Source organism: Budorcas taxicolor, chromosome 10 (assembly GCF_023091745.1).
Source record: "Budorcas taxicolor isolate Tak-1 chromosome 10, Takin1.1, whole genome shotgun sequence".
NCBI lineage: Eukaryota > Metazoa > Chordata > Mammalia > Artiodactyla > Bovidae > Budorcas > Budorcas taxicolor.
The window spans coordinates 82,790,548-82,810,672 of NC_068919.1; the positions used below are offsets into that span (position 1 = coordinate 82,790,548).

At 40.7% G+C, this 20,125-nt stretch overlaps 2 protein-coding genes across 2 annotated transcripts in view; both read left to right on the forward strand.

The window, feature by feature from the left end:
- Nucleotides 1–5,454, forward strand: part of RBM25 (RNA binding motif protein 25) — a 49,624-nt gene extending 44,170 nt beyond the window's left edge. Inside the window, exons 18-19 of the mRNA XM_052646366.1 lie at nt 850–897; nt 3,949–5,454. Coding sequence (XP_052502326.1) covers nt 850–897; nt 3,949–4,041 — 141 coding nt within the window. The 3' untranslated portion in view covers nt 4,042–5,454. The remainder of the gene's footprint in view (nt 1–849; nt 898–3,948) is intronic.
- Nucleotides 5,455–16,233: 10,779 nt separating this feature from the next.
- The window catches only part of PSEN1 (presenilin 1), a 69,111-nt gene continuing 65,219 nt past the window's right edge, over nt 16,234–20,125 (forward strand). The window contains exon 1 of the mRNA XM_052646495.1: nt 16,234–16,338. The gene's annotated coding sequence lies outside the window, so the exon portion shown is untranslated. The remainder of the gene's footprint in view (nt 16,339–20,125) is intronic.

The window sequence follows — 20,125 nt, forward strand, 5'->3', positions numbered from 1 at the left end:
TACTACCAATCTTGCTCTCTCTTTACCCCGAGAATCCCTTGTCACCAATTTCTTGTCTTAATGGTGAGAATGTTGCTGAAGTACAGTTGAGGTTTAGTGGAGACAGCCAGTCGCTTGTGTCAGTTTTTTGTCAGTCATCCATTCTTTGGAAAGAAGCGAAATAGTGTCCTTCAGCATAACAGTGGTGGTAACTGACTGATGACTGTGTGCAAGGCTTCTTTTCTGGCAAGTCCTTTTTTTAAGCATTTTCCAAAACTTTTATCTTCTTTAAACCTCCCAACAACCTTAGGAAGTGTAAGTTTCTAACAGTGTCCCCATTCAGTCCATGAAGAAATTGAGACTTGCGGAGAGATTGTGTCTTGACCATGGTTATATAATAAGCAGCAGAGCCAATCCTGTGAAAGTCATGCTCTTGACCACCAGGAGACACCTCATCCTTTCATTGTCCTCTGAAGGCCCAGTCTTATCTTTAATAAGATAGTTACAGTAGAAGCACTGTATTTCTACAAAGGAATAGCTAATTGCATTTTAAGGAAATGCTGTTTTTCTCTCATTATTGCTCCTTTAACATCAGGAATAGCAAATTATCTTTTCCACTTGTAATTATTGTAGCATAAACATTTGTAAGTCTGGGTTTGAATTAGAAGACAGATATGTAGTGATTAAGATCTTAGATTTTGGTGTCAAACTTTCATTGAAAAGAAGGAGATTCTGGAAATTTAGAAATTTATAGAAAAATTCTTCAGTCACAAGAAATTTTCATACTAGTTTGAGGATACATTAAAAAATCTTTTTACCGTATTGTTAATGTTTTATTTTCAAATTGGCATTATTTTTTTTTTCTATTAGGTTATGGCTCATAGTTCACCTCAGAGCATTTTAGATGATGTTGCCATGGTAAGAGAAAATTTACTGTTATTTATATTTTAATTTAAGATCAGTATAATCAAACTTGCTCCTCTGAATTTGGTTGAATTTCTACCTGTATTGGTTCTAGACTCTATAGGACTGAATTAAAATTTGAATATGCATTAAGAGGTTAAAGATATTCACAGTAAGATATCATTAGACATCAGTAGAGTTAAAGTTTTCTTTATCAGTCTCTTCCTTCACCTGTCTTTAGTGTTTGTGTGTGTAAATATAAATTCTGAATCTATTTCATACATTTAGAGAACATTTATTAAGTGTTAACTAGGTAGCACAAAAAAAAGATGGAATAATTACCCTTAAAGAACTAGGAGGGAAACAGGTGTACCAGTATTGATACTACAACATATTTAATATAATGGGTGTATGTAAAAAAACAATGGAGGCAGAGGAGAGAGAGCAGTTAGGTGTTGAGGGTAGTGAGAGAAATCGTCACAGAAATTACCATCTACACTGAAGCTTGAATATTGTGTAACTCTTTTGTTACTTGAACAGGTATCTGTTGGGTTGGTAGTAGTTGAAAGAATACAAGTGGTGAATTGGTCCAGATAATGGCAAGGTGCAGAGTGTGGCCATGGGAGTTTCTGGGGCAGAGCAGATATCATTGTTTAGAGTATCAACAAAGTTTAAGCTGGGTTATAACACAGAGAAATTGAAATTGCTGCATGTTGGGACTGGGATTGGAGAGAAATACAAGAACCAGCTGCCATAGCGCTCATTTAATGTGGATGAAAGACTAGATATTTCCTAGACAGCTGCTGTTGGAGTGAAGGGGTGGTGTCGTGAGGTCTTGTGAACATCAATGGAGATGCTGTTTACGAGGAGAGAACCAGTGAAGATCCAGCAACTTTCCCTCTGTTGTGGAGACTTAAAGTTTTGAAAGTGAGGAACTTCCTCAGAAGGCCACAAGACTGTCAGGGTCTTCAGGGGTCACATCAGGTTTTCAGTTTAGGGTGGTTAGCATAAAGTGAAATAGAGTCTAAAGGGCTGAGTGGGAACGTAGCAATGGGAAGAAGAGCCAGAGAGGAAGAAGTGTCAAGCATGGTCCGAGATGGTGGGTGATCGGGGAACCTTTTATTTTGAGCTACAATTAAAGTTGTCAGGGAGTGGCATGGGGGTTGCCTAACCAAAAGGAGCTCTAAAGTCAAGATATTAAGTGTTTAAGCACTTCATGATGTCTAAAGCCAGATAACATTAGTTTTCTGTAGCCTAGCTAATGTATCTATTTAAAAATCCTGGGGGGAAAATTGTGAAAAGCTTTTGGTTTTGTAATGCTGAGCCTCAGATGAAAGGAGAGATGTGAATAGATCCTTAAGGATAGAATGTCCTTGACCTTCCAGCCTTTCTTTCTAGTTATCCTTTGGGTTAAGAGAGGGCTTTGTAGTTACTCCTGAGTTAAGGAATTAAAAAAAAAAAAAAATCAGGGAATTCCCTGGCAGTCTAGTAGTTAGGACTCCACAGTTTCACTCTCAAGAGCCCAGGTTCAGCCTCTGGTTGGGGAACTAAGATGCCACAAGATGTGCAGCCAAAAAGAAAAAAAATCAGTGTTCTGGTTTGCCTTGGCAAGGATATAATTACTGTTGTTGAAGATGACATATGTCATCTTTTGACATATCAAAATATGACTATTTTGATTGGTCGAAATAGTTTGATTTTTGGAGTATAATTAAACTACCATTTAAACACGTTTTTGATTATTTTCTATTTCAGTGTTGATCACAGTGGGAGGAAACCAATTGGGCTAGTGTTTTCAGCTCGTTCTGGTGATAGCTCATGGACCCTGTAATATTTCTTGAATAAATGAGATTGTATATTCAGCTCAAATAATATCTTGTTCTTATTAGCAATCTTTCTCAGACTGTACCTTCACTCATTTTACATAAGCTAATGAACTTTGGCTGCATTTTTGTGCCTATAACTATATTATGTCTGGGGTACAATTCCATGTTAGTATTGCAGCAAAGTTTCCTTTCTGGTTTTTTTTTTTTTTTTTTTGATTGTGGGATCCCAGCGTTGAACCCACACCATTGGCAGTGGGAACAAGGATTCCTCTAACCCCTGGACCTCAAGGGAATTCCTGCAGCATGGTATTTTTAAATTATAGGTTAAGTTTAGCTCGTGGACGTCTGATTTAAGTTCTTTTTTTTTTCATCACTGAGAAATGCAGGGAAATTTTTCAGAAAAATCAAATTTCTGGTTTGTGTTAGGTACTTACTGTACTAAGCACTCTTCAAAGTACTTTGTACGTACTGTCTCTTTTAATTCCCATAGTAGAACCAGTATGACATAGCTACTATATCCTCTGTTTTACAGATAAGAGAACTGAGACTCACTGTAATTAAGTATCCCAACCAAGAGCATGTAACTGGTAGGAGGGAGAATTGGGCTTTGAATCCCAAGTAATTTTAAATTTATTTTAATTGGAGGTTAACTACTTTACAATATCGTGATGGTGTTTGCCATACGTTAACACTGACCCCAGGTACGCATGTGTCCCTGCCATCCTGAACCCCCTGGCCGCACCTCCTTCCCCACCCTAGCCCTCTGCAGGGCAGCAACGGAGGCACAGATGTAAAGAAAAGGTCATTTGATGTGCCAAGAGGAAAGGACCTTTTATTTTTTCAGTAGTCTTGTGTCCCTTGGGAATGACAGTGTTCATTTTGTTTACTGTATCCCAGATAACTATATTAAAATGCTATACATGTATTCTCATTTAATATTTCAGTGTCACATGTAATAAGGACTCGGTAAATGTTAAGATTGTGAGGTTCTTGGGGAGAGGGTAAGTGAGATACTCTGTACTAAGTATTAGGTGATTATATAACTGATTTGTCTGAATGACTATATTCTTTATAACAAACATGTAGTTTCCTTAGGAAATAGTTATTCAAGACATGTATAAATAAAATAAATGCTAGTTGGTAGAGAAAAGCAGTTTTTATTCCATTTGCCTTGTTGGGAGATGCTGGTGATTGCTTTTCTTACACATGTTAACTGGCTTTTTTGTTTTTCCTTTTCTAGGTACTTGATGAAGAAGCAGAAGTTTTTATAGTCAAGATGTGGAGGTTATTGATATATGAAACAGAAGCCAAGAAAATTGGTCTTGTGAAGTAAACTCTTTTACATTAAGAGTTCCATTTCAGATTTCTTCTTTCCCATCCTTCAAAGGACATTAATTTTTTTTTTTTGTCTTCAAAGACATTTGTGAGATCTGTAATTTTTTTAATGTAGAAAATGTGAATTTTTTGTCCTCTAATTTGTTGATGCCGTGTGTATTCCCTTGGTTGTAAAGACATCTGAACCCTACCATGGCTCTCTTTATACTCACCAGGTACAAATTACTGGTATGTTTTATAAGCCGTAGCTACTGTACACAGCCTATCTGATATAATCTTGTTCTGCTGATTTGTTCCTTGTAAATATTAAAATGACTCCCCAATTCTTATGCAGAATTGCACTTAATATTGAACTGTACTGTACAGGCACCAACATGAATGATTTTAAATTGAAAAAATAACCAGTCATACTTATTACCTTACCTCCTTGATCAAAAATGGCAGGCCCTCATGATGGGATGAGATTTAGAGTGTGAAAATTAGCAGACAATCCATTCCTGTTGTATCTCTGTATGAATGTGATTGTGTGAGTGTATGTATAAAAGTCTTATAATTTTCCTAGTTTGCTTTGGAAATTTCCCTTAAACATTTCCTAACTCAAGAATAGAATTGTAAAGGAAACATGGTATTGTGCCAATCCAGATGTCTGGGATAATTAGGTTATTACTCTCCCAGAGCATGGTATTCTCTTGTGGCAAACAACAGTCTATTGAATGAAATGGGTTTTTCTGTTGATGGCTGGCTGTGTCAGCCTCTCCTTAAGGGAGTGTGAATCATAGTGGTTTCCCCCCCTGATTTCATTGTTCAGAAATGAGGCAGATCCTTAGAATCTGGAAAGCTTTATTTTATGCATTTTTTTGCACTTCATTGATACTTAGTTTAATTTTGATGTACCCCTTTGTTTTAAAAAAGAAAGCTTCATTCAGAAACCATAAATGAAAAAAAATCTTAAAATTATCAAAAGGTAAAATTAGGCAATTTTACAGGCTAGAAAACATTTGAAAAAATACTGTAGCAGTTTAGCATGGCAATTTACGAAGTTTACATCTAATTTCTGAGGATAAAGCAAGTCATTTAAAGCAGTTACCACTCATTTGTGTCTGTCAGGGGTTTATCTCTTGTGTGTGTGTGTATATGCAGGCACACACCTTGTTTACTTCTCTGCTCATCAGTGTTCAAAACTGTACTGATCGTGTTCTTAGAGATGTACATGAGGCTTTCTTTATTATAGATCAGGACTTCACCAGGGAGCAAAATTACACCAAAATGTACCAAGTTTTAAACAGTTCTTAACAGAAATTAGGTGCAGCTATTCCCATGTCTGAGTATTTATTTTTTAAAAAGATTGAGGGGGTGTGTTAAAAAAAACACCATAAAAAGCATAACTGAACTTGAATTACAAGATTTTTTTTTTTACATCTTAAGAGGACATTTGAAAACACTGTTCTTAACATTGAACCATGATGTGCATGGTTCCATTATGTAAATATATCAGATATTAAAAATGTATATATTTGATCTTGGGGACTCATTCTTTCAGAGTCTTGTTAAATAAATGGCATCATGGTGTAATTATGCGGTGCATACTAGAAACTTAACTTGAAAATATGGGCTGAATTTTTGATGGACTGGAATTTTGAGTATTAGTACCTGAAGGTGAGAAGAGGCCATTTCCCTTATTTTGGATTAGTCTAGACATCTATGGAGATATAGCCCCTTTTAGTGTTATAATATTTTAAGTTGTAGTTTCTGAAGGGAACGTTTTAGAAACATGTTTCTTGCCATTTACAAACTAATTTGCCCGTCTTTTCTCAGATTGATCCCCCAATGTAACTCCTTGTTCGAGCAGTTTATTATGCCTCTCTATCTTCTCTTACATATTACTGCTTCTGAGACATCATATTAGGTTGGTTTTATTTAGCCAGCATTAGCATGGAAGTTTATTCAGGTAGATTTAATTTTCCTTGCTTTGGTCTCTTCTGCTCTTTCAATCATATTTACCTTAAAAGGGCGTGAAGCTCTTAGGGGCACGTACCATATACTGCATAATACCTCCAGTGAGATTGGTGTCAGGATCCCAGATTTATATATTAACATTTCTGCAGCAGATGATCTGATCTGACTGATCATTGAGTTAAAGACTGCTGCATTAATTGTTTAATGTCAGTTCAAGTCAGATTTTGCCACCAAGCTTAAACTTCAGGATCTTCAGAATTTTTCAGGTTTGTATGTAAAGAACCGGACATGTATAAGCATAAGAATAAGCTGGCACATTCTAGTGTCAGTAATATTACACGTTAGAAAATTTCTGCTAAATCACTTGAAGTTTCTGGGTTGTCTTTACCATTTGTCCATAGATTAATTTCAAATTGGAATCCTTAGTTAATCTATATATTGCCCCTTCAAGTTGTTATAAAATTACATGAAAGTCTTGATAGCCATTCTGATGTGGCAGCTAGGAAACAAATATGCTTTCTCTTCATTTGACCCTGTAAATAAAATAATTTTAAATGTGTACATCTGTCTACAGGAAGAAAGTGGTTTTTCCCAAACTTTAACATGCGCCTGAATCACCCAGGGGATCTTGTTAAAATGCAGACTTAGTAGGGGCTACGGTGGCCCTGAGACTTTGCCTTTCTGACCAGCTCCCACATGTTGCCAGTGCTAAGTGATAATAAGGACTACTTGATTGTCAGTTCAGGGTCAGTACTGGTATTTTGTCCTAACAGACTGCATAAATGCAGCTTAATTTTGTTTTCTTTTTTTAAGTATATCTTAAAAACATTTTTTGAGGCAAATGATAAATGATAGTTATCATTTATGTTAAGAACATAAAAGTAATCTTCCAAAAGGATGCCCAAGAATAGCTCCAGTATTCTAGATTTTATTCCCAGCGAGCCCCAGAACATCTTAGAGATCATGATGTTGTTACTCATTTCTGAATCTTATCAGAGCACTTCCTGATCTGTGATAGTAGAGGCTGATGATTATTTTGTGGAGAGTGCAGTTTCAGGTACTAATCAGGCATGAATCGTAGATAAGGTGGACAAATTGAGAAAATAATCAATTCAAGAGTCAAATTGGACTAAACACTATTATCATTTTTTTCTCTGATATGAAGAAAATTTAAATTTAGATAAATGCAAGCAGGTATACAATGTAAATATGAAGCTTATTTACCCAGCTCTTTCATATAAGTTCTATGAATGTTTTCATTTTCTTTTTTTTTTTTTTAATGTTTTCACTTTCTAGCCAAAAACTGCTGAAAGGTTTTATGTCAAAATGGTTGTACATTTTTCCAAGTCCTATTTCAGCCTTCTATTAATAGGAAATTGAGAAACTGTTTTGCTGAGCAGAAGATGGTGAAATTGATTTGTGAATGCCACTAGCTATAAAAAGGTATTAGAAGGAATTCCAAATAGACTAAGAAATAGTCTAAGTTTTAGGAAGAAAACTAGGAAATGTACACAGGTTTTTTGTTTTTTGTTTTTCACACATATTTTTAAACCCAGGAACTATTATATTCATACTAGAAACCAAGGTGAACTTGGTATATAGTATTTTGATAAACTTAGCTTTTTGAATTGTGATTGTATTAAATTATTGAAATCTTTATTTGCATTTGAATGTAATTTTCATCTTTATAGGTCCTTTGCCCTTCGTTTTTATTACTTGACTCACGAAGACTAAATTAGGAATGGCAATCTTAAATATCCAGGAAGAAAATAATTTCTGTATATAAAAATGAATAAAAATTCTTTTCAAGCCATGTTTAAATGACACTCCACAAGTGTACCTACTCTGCCGCATCATGTATTAGTTGAATAAACGACTTCTAGATTCTCTTGCACAGAGTAGTAGCTAGATTATTAGGTTACCCTTCTGTCTTTTTATATATGACATATTTGCCATTGAAGTACACTTAATATGTGCCATTCATGTTTTAAGCTAGATGGACTGATAGACATAAATAAGGCAAAGTCCCTCTAAGCTGACAGTCTAGTGGTGGAGAAAAAAATGAGAAGATCACTAATAGACACACAATGTACACTATATGAACCGTCAAACTTGATGCGCTGGTTTCAAGGTCGGGAGGCAAGGGATAGGAAGTTTCTCAGCAGAGGTGGTAATATGTAGACCTTACAAATCAGAGTCTTTTTCCTTTTGGCTGTGCTGCATGGCACATGGGATTTTAGGTTCCTGACCAGGGACTGAATCTGGACCCTCAGCAGTGAAAGTGTAGAATCCTAACCACTAGGTGGTCAGGAAGTTCCCCAGATCCCACAGTCTTAGCTACCCACTGGAACAGTGGTACGATGTGCTTTATGTGGATATCCAGAGGGCCTCGATATTGGATTATAGTTCATGGTATAGGTCTGCACTGTCGCGTTTAATTCATTAAAATTAAAAGTTTTCAATTACACTAGCCATATTTCAAGTATTCAGAAGTCAGGTGTGACTAAATTGAATTTTAAAATCCAGTTTTTTATTTGCAATATTCATATTTAAAGGTCCTCAGCAGCCATATTTAGCTAATGGCTACCAAGATTGAATGGACATTGCAGATTAAAGAATAGTATTCTGATTGCAGAAATTTATTTTGGATAGGTATGGTCTTGCTAATAGCCCCCTAAAGGCAGAGGAAAGTGTTAATAAAAGTTCTCTTATATTAGCAAATCTTTGAAGCAAAATATTGTGAATTTAAAAATAGTTCTAAACAATTTTTCCTGTTTTCTTTCTTGTCACAAAAGGAAAAACTAGTAAACATTTAGAATCTAGAAACCATGAAGGTTCATTTTTCTTCCTTGTCAATTAAAAACTTTGATTGTTACCATGGGTGGAAAAGCTAGATGTGAAAGTTTGATTTTGAGTATATTCTTGAGGCAAAGTTGTCTTCTTCATAAAGGGGGTCCAGATTCTTTGTTAAGGAAATTAGATTTAATAAAATATTGATAGTCACAGAATTTAAGACTAAAAAATAACAAGATGAGTAAGATAAAGCCAACCCGTCATTTTGAGCTGTTTCAATTTAAGGAGCCAGATCCTACTTTACTCCCATAGCAAACAAGACAGTAATGTATAAATAAAGACAAATTATGTGGGAAGTGTTAATAAATTGGATTGCTTTGCCTTGGAATCGATAGTGTAAAGAAGTGGCCTTGGTCCTGACTTTATGGACTAGTGACCACTCTAGCTTTTCTAGCTTTGAACAGCGTCTCTTTCCCAGTAGTTCTAACAGGTTTGGCATCCTGAACTTCCCATCTGCTTCGTCTTTCACTGCTTATTACTGATTTTTGCCGCCATTTTTCTTTTTCTTTTTTTGTCATTTGTTTCTTCATTCTCCCAAGTTCAGATGTTTCTGGGGAAAATATAAAAGCACAACTGCAGGTAGTCTGGACCTACTATTATTTTTCTCATTCTTTTACTGAACTTCACTGCTTAACCACAAACACTGCAGTTTTCATTGTTCTTAAATTTCTAGTGCTGGAACTTCCCTGGCAGTCTAGTGGCTAACACTGTTGCTTCCACTGCAAGGGGAACAGTTCAGTCCCTGGGTGTAGAACTAAAATCCCACATGCTGTGTGGCACAGGAAAAAACAAACACAAAAAACCTCCAGTGCTATCTTAGGTAGGTATGAATGAGTGAAAGTTATTTGATTCCCTTCCTTACTTAGTAATCTCACGTTAAAAAAATCTTAATTTTCATTTAGGCATAGTCTCCATTTCCAGCTCTCCATTTTATGATATGCATCTTGAACCTTTGCTTTCTATTCAGAAGACCTCCCCCACTCCACTTGTCTCTGGTTTCTAACTACAGTTGGCAATTTCTTGAGCCTTGCTCGGGTATTTTCATTATCTTCTTTCTTCCTTCTGTCTGGAATAAGTTTTGAAAAACACAGGAAATTAACCTTAGGCCCTCCCTTTTCCTTTTCACTACACTTGAGATTCCATAAACTAGCTTACAGTTTGGAGAAGGCAATGGCACCCCACTCCAGTACTCTTGCCTGGAAAATCCCATGGACGGAGAAGCCTGGAAGGCTGAAGTCCATGGGGTCGCTAGGAGTCGGACACGACTGAGCGACTTCACTTTCACGCATTGGAGAAGGAAATAGCAACCCACTCCAGTGTTCTTGCCTGGAGAATCCCAGGGATGGGGGAGCCTGGTGGGCTGCCGTCTATGGGGTTGCACAGAGTCGGACACGACTGAAGCAACTTAGCAGCAGCAGCAGCTTACAGTTTTATGTGCGCTTCACATTTCTTAAAGTGAAAAAGTGAAGTCGCTCAGTCGTGTCTGACTCTGTGACCCCATGGACTGTAGCTCACCATGCTCCATCCATGGAATTTTCTAGGCAAGAGTACTGGAGTGGGTTGCCATTTCCTTTTCCAGGGGATCTTTCCAACCCAGGGATCGAACCCACGTCTCCTTAATTGCAGGCAGATGCTTTACTGTCTGAGCCACCAGGGAATCCCAACGTACTTAGGTCTCACTCAATGTTTTTATCTTTGCTGGTGACTGGTGATAATCCCAAATGAGACTCTCGCCTTGTAAGAGGCTACACCATAGTTTACATCTTGACACTCTGGGTGTTTGCTCTCTATTGGGTCTCGCTCAGTTGCTAAATCGTGTCCAACTCTTTGTGACCCCATAGACTGCAGCACCAGGCTTCACTGCCCTTCACTGTCTCCTGGAGTTTGCTCAGGTTATTGTCCATTGAGTCACTGATGCTATCTAACTTACTCATCCTCTGCCACCCTCTTCTTTTGCCTTCAACCTTTCCCTGGGATGTCACTTTAGCCTTGTTCCTCTAGTCTGTGGGTTCTTCAGTGCTTTCTCGGTTTCTGTACACCTTAAAAGGTGAAGAAATACAGAATACTGGAGGGAAATGTATCTGTAGTCCAGTTATTCTGCCAGTGGTTGCTTTTTAAATCACTTCTGTTTCCTTTTTGCAGGAATGTGTTTTGCCATATGCATAAATGTCTATTAAAGATCTGTTTATTAATTGAACAGGGTAAGAAATTTTCTGTTACACATAATGTTTATAAACAATTTTAATTGCATTCTGTGGTGGCTGAACCATACTTTATTGTAAGACATTTAACATTCCAATTTTTGCTATTAATAATACTCCATGAATATCTTTGCACAAAGTTTTTGTTTGTTCCTAAGATGGTTTCCCAGCATTTTAAGACTTTCTGCTTACATCCCAGGTTGCATTCAAAGAGATTGAACTAGTTCACAGATGGATGGGTTTTAGCCTATGCTTGTTTAACAAATGTATAGAACTGTTATGTGCTAGGGATTGTTCTCAGCACTTATATGTGGACAAACAGGCAAAAATTCCTACCCTTGTGAAGTTTGAGGAGGAAAGTGGGAGATGAGAACTTTAAAAATTTTACTTGGGGGGTGTCAACCTTTTTATTTCACCAACATTCCCTGTTAATGGGAAAACAAATGCTACTTTGTTCTTAAATATAAAGTTGTGTGTAAAACTTATTTAAATCCATTCATGTATTGGGGCGGGGAGGAGAAAGGAGTTGGAGATTGATGCTCTAGGAATACGAAGGGTTTTCTTGGGAAAATTTAAGAGAAATAAAAAGTCTCATTTGGCCAGGTGCTGTTACTGATTTCATTTTCAGTTTTCTGATTAACTGCCTGTGCATTTGAATATTTCTCCATTGTTCACCTTTGCTTTTACATGATAGTAAGGGGACGGCAGAGGATGAGACGGTTGGATGGCATCACTGACTCAATGGACATGAGTTTGGGTAAACTCCAGAAGTTGGTGATGGACAGGGAGGCCTGGTGTGCTGCGGTTCATGGGGTTGCAAAGAGTTGGACACGACTGAGCAACTGAACTGAACTGAACTGATTCATTGTTAAGGGGCTTCCCAGGTGTCCCCAGTGGTAAAGAACCTACTTGCCAGTGCAGGAGAGGTAGGACATGCGGGTTCCATCGCTCGGTTGGGAAGACTCCCTGTAGAAGGGCACAGGCAACCCACTCCAGTGTTCTTGCCTGGACAATCCTATGGACAGAGGAGTCCCATGGCCTACAGTCCATAGGGTCGCAAAGAGCAGGACACAACTGAGCGACTAACACACACAGGCTTTCAGATAAGTGTATGTGTGTGGTCTGCTACTTAAGAAGTGAGTTATTGGTACTTTACAGCCGTCTGAATGGAAAGTTGGCAGATGGCAAAAAATCAAAGGACCGTAGGGCAGATCACTGTGCACCAGTTACCCTGTAACATTTGGATATTAAAAAATGAGACAGCCATGCTTTGAAAGCTTACTATCAAGGAAGATAGGTTCTTAAACTTGGAACCCAAGAATCCCAGACGATGTTTTTTAAAATGCAGTTTCTAAGGTTCTCCAAACCCACCAAAAGTCTTGATTCATTAGGGAGGGGGTGAAGGGCACAGAGGAGCTCCCCCTCGCCCAAGGTCAGGGGTGGCTGTGCGGGCGCAGGAGGGCCGAGAGGACCTACTCCACATTCAAGGTCAGGAGGGGCGGCATGAGGAGATACCCCTCGTCCAAGGTAAGGAACAGCGGCTGCGCTTTGCTGGAGCAGCTGTGAATAGGTACCCCACGTCCAAGGTAAGAGAAGCCCAAGTGAGACGGTAGGTCTTGTGCGAGGGCATCAGAGGGCAGACACACTGAAACCATACTCACAGAAAACTAGCCAATCTAATCATATGGACCACAGCCTTGTCTAACTCAGTGAAACTAAGCCATGCCATGTAGGGCCACCCAGGACGGGTGGGTCATGGTGGAGAGGTCTGACAGAATGTGGTCCACTGGAGAAGGGAATGGCGAACCACTTCAGTATTCTTGCCTTGAGAACCCCATGAACAGTATGAAAAGGCAAAATGACAGGATACTGAATGAGGAACTCCCCAGGTCGGTAGGTGCCCAATATGCTACTGGAGATCAGTGGAGAAATAACTCCAGAAAGAATGAAGGGATGGAGCCAAAGCAGAAACAATACCCAGTTGTGGATGTGACTGGTGATAGAAGCAAGGTCTGATGCTGTAAAGAGCAATATTGCATAGGAACCTGGAATGTTAGGTCCATGAGTCAAGACAACTTGAAAGTGGTCAAGCGAGATGGCAAGAGTGAACGTCGACATTCTAGGAATCAGCAAACTAAAATGGACTGGAATGGGTGAATTTAACTCAGATGACCATTATATCTACTACTGTGGGCAGGAATCCCTTAGAAGAAATGGAGTAGCCATTATGGTCAACAAAAGAGTCTGAAATGCAGTACTTGGATGCAATCTCAAAGACGACAGAATGATCTCTGTTCATTTCCAAGGCAAACCATTCAATATCACGGTAATCCAAGCCTATGCCCCAACCAATAACGCTGAAGAAGCTGAAGTTGAACAGTTTTATGAAGACCTACAAGACTTTCTACAACTAACACCCAAAAAGGATGTCGTTTTCATTATAGGGGACTGGAATGCAAAAGTAGGAAGTCAAGAAACACCTGGAGTAACAGGCAAATTTGGCCTTGGAAATCAGAATGAAGCAGGGCAAAGGTTAATAGAGTTTTGCCAAGAGAATGCACTGGTCATAGCAAACACTCTCTTCCAACAACACAAGACTCTACACATGGACATCACCAGACGGTCAACACCAAAATCAGATTGATTATATTCTTTGCAGCCAAAGATGGAGAAACTCTAAACAGTCAGCAAAAACAAGACCAGGAGCTGACTGTGGCTCAGATCATGAACTCCTTATTGCCTAATTCAGACTTGAATTGATGAAAGTAGGGAAAACCACTAGAATATTCCGGTATGACCTAAATCAAATCCCTTATGATTATACAGTGGAAGTGAGAAATAGATTTAAGGGCCTAGATCTGATAGATAGAGTGCCTCATGAACTATGGATAGAGGTTCGTGACATTGTACAGGAGACACGGATCAAGACCATCCCCATGGAAAAGAAATGCAAAAAAGCATTTCTGCTGTCTGGGGAGGCCTTACAAATAGCTGTGAAAAGAAGAGAAGTGAAAAGCAAAGGAGAAAAGGAAAGATATAAGCATCTGTATGCAGAGTTCCAAAGAATAGCAAGAAGAGATAAGAAAGCCTTCCTCAGCGATCAATGCAAAGAAATAGAGGAAAGCAACAGAATGGGAAAGACTAGAGATCTCTTCAAGAAAATTAGAGATACCAAGGGAACATTTCATGCAAAGATGGGCTCTATAAAGGACAAATGGTATGGACCTAACAGAAGCAGAAGATATTAAGAAGAGGTGGCAAGAATACACAGAAGAATTGTACAAAAAAGATATTCACAACCCAGATAATCACGATGGTGTGATCACTCATCTAGAGCCAGACATCCTGGAATGTGAAGTCAAGCGGGCCTTAGAAAGCATCACTATGAACAAAGCTAGTGGAGGTGACAGAATTCCAGTAGTGCTATTTCAAATCCTGACAGATGATGCTGTGAAAGTGCTGCACTCAATATGTAAAGTAATGCTCAAAATTCTCCAAGCCAGGCTTCAGCAATACGTGAACCATGAACTTCCAAGATGTTCAAGCTGGCTTTAGAAAAGGCAGAGGAACCAGAGATCAAATTGCCAACATGCGCTGGATCATGGAAAAAGCAATAGAGTTCCAGAAAAACATCTATTTCTGCTTTATTGACTCTGCCAAAGCCTTTGACTGTGTGGATCACAAGAACCTGGAAAATTCTGAAAGAGATGGGAATACCAGACCACCTGACCTGCCTCTTGAGAAACCTGTATGCAGGTCAGGAAGCCACAGTTAAAACTGGACATGAAACAACAGACTGGTTCCAAATAGGAAAAGGAGTATGTCAAGGCTGTATATTGTCACCCTGCTTATTTAACTTATATGCAGAGTACATCATGAGAAACACTGGACTGGAAGAAACAAGCTGGAATCAAGATTGCCGGGAGAAATATCAGTAACCTCAGATGTGCAGATGACACCACCCTTATGGCAGAAAGTGAAGAGGAACTAAAAAGCCTCTTGATGAAAGTGAAAGTGGAGAGTGAAAAAGTTGGCTTAAAGCTCAATGTTCAGAAAACAAAGATCATGGTATCTGGTCCCATCACTTCATGGCAAATAGGTGGGGAAACAGTGGAAACAGTGTCAGACTTTATTTTTTGGTGCTCCAAAATCACTGCAGATGGTGACTGCAGCCATGAAATTGAAAGATGGTTACTCCTTGGAAGGAAAGTTATGACCAACCTAGATAGCATATTGAAAAGCAGAGACATTACTTTGCCAACAAAGGTCCGTCTAGTCAAGGCTATGGTTTTTCCAGTAGTCATGTATCCATGCGAGAGTTGGACTGTGAAGAAAGCTGAGCGCCAAAGAATTGATGCTTTTGAACTGTGGTGTTGGAGAAGACTCTTGAGAGTCCCTTGGACTGCAGGGAGATCCAACCAGTCCATTCTAAAGGAGACAAGTCCTGGGTGTTCATTGGAAGGACTGATGGTGAAGCTGAAACCCCAGTACTTTGGCCACCTCATGTGAAGAGTTGACTCATTGGAAAAGATTCTGATGCTGGGAGAGACTGGGGGCAGGAGAAGGGGACGACCGAGGATGAGTTGGCTGGATGGCATCACCGACTCGATGGACGCGAGTTTGAGTGAACTCCGGGAGTTGGTGATGGACAGGGAGGCCTGGCGTGCTGCGATTCATGGGGTCGCAAAGAGTCGGACACGACTGAGCGACTGAACTGAACTGAACTGGAGGGCACAGGGATTTACGATTGAAGTTAGCTTTTCGTTTTGATTGTGGTGCCTCTGATTTCCATTGAGAAACGCTGTGCAAATAGGTCCTGATGAAAGAAACGTTAGATTCAACGTACTATCACTTGTAGTCCGGGAGAAGCACACACTAGGTCTAGTTTACGTAGCAATCTAGATCCTCAGCTCAGGAGCAGCCTCTAATCTGATAACCTCCTCCTCGCGCTGGCGGCCACGGGGATGGAGGTTGGTGAGCCAGGGCCAGTGTCAGAAGCCCCACTGGAGCGCCAGGTCCTCCGCCTCAATCGCCACCGCCGGAAGCTCCGCCTCCTCCCCCTGGAACCCGCCCCTCCGCCGCTGGGGCCCCTCCAAGGCCACGCCCCTCGGCGGGCGGGTCACCAACGACGCCCGGGCCGGAAGTGACGACACCGTTGAAGCCTTTTGGGTGGGGCCTGGGTCATCAGCACCAAAGGCCGCGATTTCACATCGGAAACAAAACAGCGGATGCTCGGGTTGGAACCTCGGCTGCTAGGGTCCGGTGGTGGTGGCGGCGAGGAAAGGGTAGGTGCCCGAAGGGGAGTTGGGGGTGACAGAACACGCCTCACATCCGGTGCCAGTACGGGCGGCTGCGGGCAGGGCCGGGCCCTTTGTCGCCGTCCGGGCCGCGGAGCCGGTGTCCTCGAGGATGAGGCGCGGGGCGCGGTCTGGCGGGGAGCGAGGAACCCCATGTGGGAAACCAGGAGGGGCGGCCGGTTTCTCGGGCGCCGGGCGCGGCGCGCAGTCCGGTTGAAGAGACTCCTCCTCAGCCTTGGTATGGTAGTGCTGGTTTCCCGAAGACAGCACTGGGCGCAGGTGCTTTGGGCGGGGATTGACCGTCTTGCCTGGAGTTGAAGCGAGAGAAAAGAGGAAGCGCCTTGCGCTGGGTCTTGTTGAGCAACTGGTGAAACTCCACGCCTCGTCCCCTGAGTGTGTTCTTGTCCAGGGGAAGCGAGTGGCACTCGGCTAATTTCCTTCTGAGTTCGAGGCGGAAAACACCGGGGTCTGATGCTTTTGCCTTAATCTGGACTGTCGCGAGGCTTTGTCCAGTGCTTTGCCTGTATTTTAGATACTTGGCTTTTTGATCCCGCAGATTCCTTTCAAATAAGTATCTGCTTCTCTGGTAGAAAATTCAACTTAATGATTTTACAAGGGTTGTTTGCCTGCTTTGGACAAGAGGAATAAAGCGTTCAAGGTTTACTGTGGGAGATAAGAATGGCAGGGAAATCACTATATGGCAGAGCACGTTGTAAAGTCATAAGTATTCTCTCAAGTTAGAGGAAGGTGGAGATTACATCTCGTTAACAGCATCTTGTTACCTGAGTTATGTTTCACCATGGAAAGGTTTTCACCCTCGGAGTTGAATTGAGGAGGGCATTATATCAGAGGGTGTACTACGAAGAGCGGCACTGTGGATCCGAAGCGTCCGGTACCCGGTGTGCGCTTTAAATCACTCTTATGAAGGAGGATAAAAACAGGAACGAGACTGGGAGCCGATTGCGTTTGGCTGATTCAGTCACCTGCCAAAGCCAGTTTCAGTTCTCCTTTAACTCATTTACAGAGTTCTGCCAACGTAAACCCCCTCCCACCTCCATTTAGTAACAAGCCTGTAACAGTGAAAAAGAAGCTTATTTATTGAGTGCATGGATTTCCTCCCTCCTCTCTCCAGAGAAAAGTAGATGATAGAAGCGGCATCTATCATCTGTTTTTACATTCGTCCGCTCATCTCCCTTGGGTAAATAAGTTATCACAACTCTGGACATACTTTCCTCTGCGTGGATATGGTCTGGTGCTGAATTTTCAGTTAGTGGCTGCCTCTGGTCCTAGACTGCTGCGTGAATTTCCATTTGGGGAGAACTGGAGGATTGGAGTTGGTCTCTGAGAATTATTCCAGCAGGAAAGATAGAAAGTTTGTCAGCAAGGCTTTTGTGGTCCCCTTCCCCTCCCTCACAAAGGGATCCAGATTCCCTCTGCTTCTGCTTTACCTCAGATTTCAGGGAGAGACTTGTTTCTTTTGGATGTATTCTGAAAAATTAATAGTGCCTCTCCTTTGTGTGATCAATTCCAGGCAGATTTGGAAGGTGTTTTGAGCTTTGCTCTTAATAAGTTTTGTGACAGAAGGTCTAGAATGAGTGAGAAATTTGAGATGACTTTTGCATGAACCGGGTGGGATATAATGAAAATTTGGCCTTTGGTGGTGACAGAGGCTTAGAAAGGAGGAAAAGTATAAAGAGGATATGACTGGCCAATTGAGAAGCAAGGAGTAAAATGTGAAGTTGACTAGGAGGCTTTGTTTAGAAAACGGGGGAAACAATCAAAGGAATAAGAAAGCTAGGACCAAAGGAGAGTCTGGAAGAGGAGAAATCGGTTTGGAAGTATCACTTTTCAAGTGCCAGTAGTTGAAATATCCCGTGGACAGGCCTTAAATAGCCTTACCAGTTGATTTTGGAACACTGGAGGAGAAGCCTGAGAAAAGGAGGGGGACAAGGAGGCCCAGGCAGAGCCTAGGAACACTTATAATGAGAGGGTGGAAGAGGATAAGGAACCAGCTGAGGGGAATGAGTGGTGGGAGGAGAACCTCCACGATGGATTGTCACTAAACTGAGAACGGGAGGGAAGCTTCAGGAAGGAAAAGGTTGTCAGGGATTTTCAATATTAAGCCTGTTTGTCGGAGAAAGAACTGAAGCTTTAGAGCAGCACTGTCCAATAGAAACATCATGTGAGAGCTACAAAGGTCAGTTTTAAGTTTTCTGATGAGCAAATTTTTTAAAGATAGCAATAGGTGAAATTAATTTGAATAATATATTTTATATAACTCAGTACAGCTAAATAATTTTATTTCAACATATTATTAATGTACAAACATTCTTCTCTGTCTTCCCCTCTAGATAGTAAGCGCCTTAAGTGACCAGAAGCATCATCGGATGCACTAGCACCCCTCGTACCTACCACAGTGTATGGTTGTGTAGAAGAATCCCAACAAGTGTTTGTTGATTAAAGGGTATTAATGTTTGACTATGCCTTGTACAGTTCCTTAAGGTGATCTAAGCGAACAAGAGAATGCATTGCTGAGAATAGTCAATGATTTACAAATTAACTGTGAATAGTCTTTTTCTTTGGTAAAGATTAGTTGTGTTCTGCCATTTCCACAACAAATTTTCCACAATGACTCATTGTAATTACATCTTCCAGTAACGTTACTGAAATGAAATTTGAGAGGAAAAGAATCTCTTTAACTATATAAGTAATAATACAGGACCATGGTCCCATATCCACAGTTCGCAAATCCAAAAGCTCCTAAATCATTTGACAGCAAACTCTAACCGGAACCTCTTTATGCATTTGCCTCTTGTTGCAGTGTAGGAGACCTGAGTTCGATCCCTGGGTTGAGAAGATCCCCTGGAGAAGGGAAAGGCTACCCACTCCATTATTCTGGCCTGGAGAATTCCATGGACTGTATAGTCCGTGGGGTCGCAAAGAGTCGGACACGACTGAGCGACTTTAACTTTGAACTTTACAAAATCCAAAAAATATATAAATTCTAAACCTGTTTGGTCCTAAGGGTTTCAGATAAAGGATTTTACGTTTTTGTCTTCGTTCATTTTTTATTGCACCTTCTGAGCCCACATAACCATAATTATTTAAAGACAACCATGATAACTCTACATAGTAGACCTCCCCCAAACTCAGTGCCTTAGAGTGGTAGCTCTCACTCTTCTTAAAGGTGACAGCTAGGGCAGTTCTGCTTTGCCCTTCTTGTTCTGGGCCCCAGGCTGAAGGGGCAGTGGCTACCCAGATAAGTTCTTGAGGGGACAGCAGAAGTACAGGAAGACAGGGCCCCCTGCACAAGCACAGTTTTAAGTGTTTGTGCCGCATCTGCCAAGATCCCATGACCAAAGGAAGTTGTCCGATTGAGCCCAAAGGCATGGAGTGGGCAGTAGACTGCACTCACCTTGAGGTCAAAGCAACTCACAGAACCAAGCTCAACATCCTTTCATGGGCATGTTGGGGGAGGGAGTGAATATATGCTGAATAATCATCTAATCTGCCACAAATGGTTCACAGTAGAGTGGGAAGGAAGGAAGCAGGGGGGAAAAATCACCAAATTAGATGTATCACTATGCTTGGTCTTTTTAGGGCCTGTCACTTTCACGAAGCCTCTTGTGGGACTGGGGAGATTGTTTGCTCCCTAATCTCTTAAAATTGAGTCTTCCTAGGCTGTATTCCTGACATTTTAGATTAATTTTAAGTTATTAATTTTAGTTTGTTACCTTGGGATGTTGTGAGAGACAGAAACATACTTTTCTGTTGG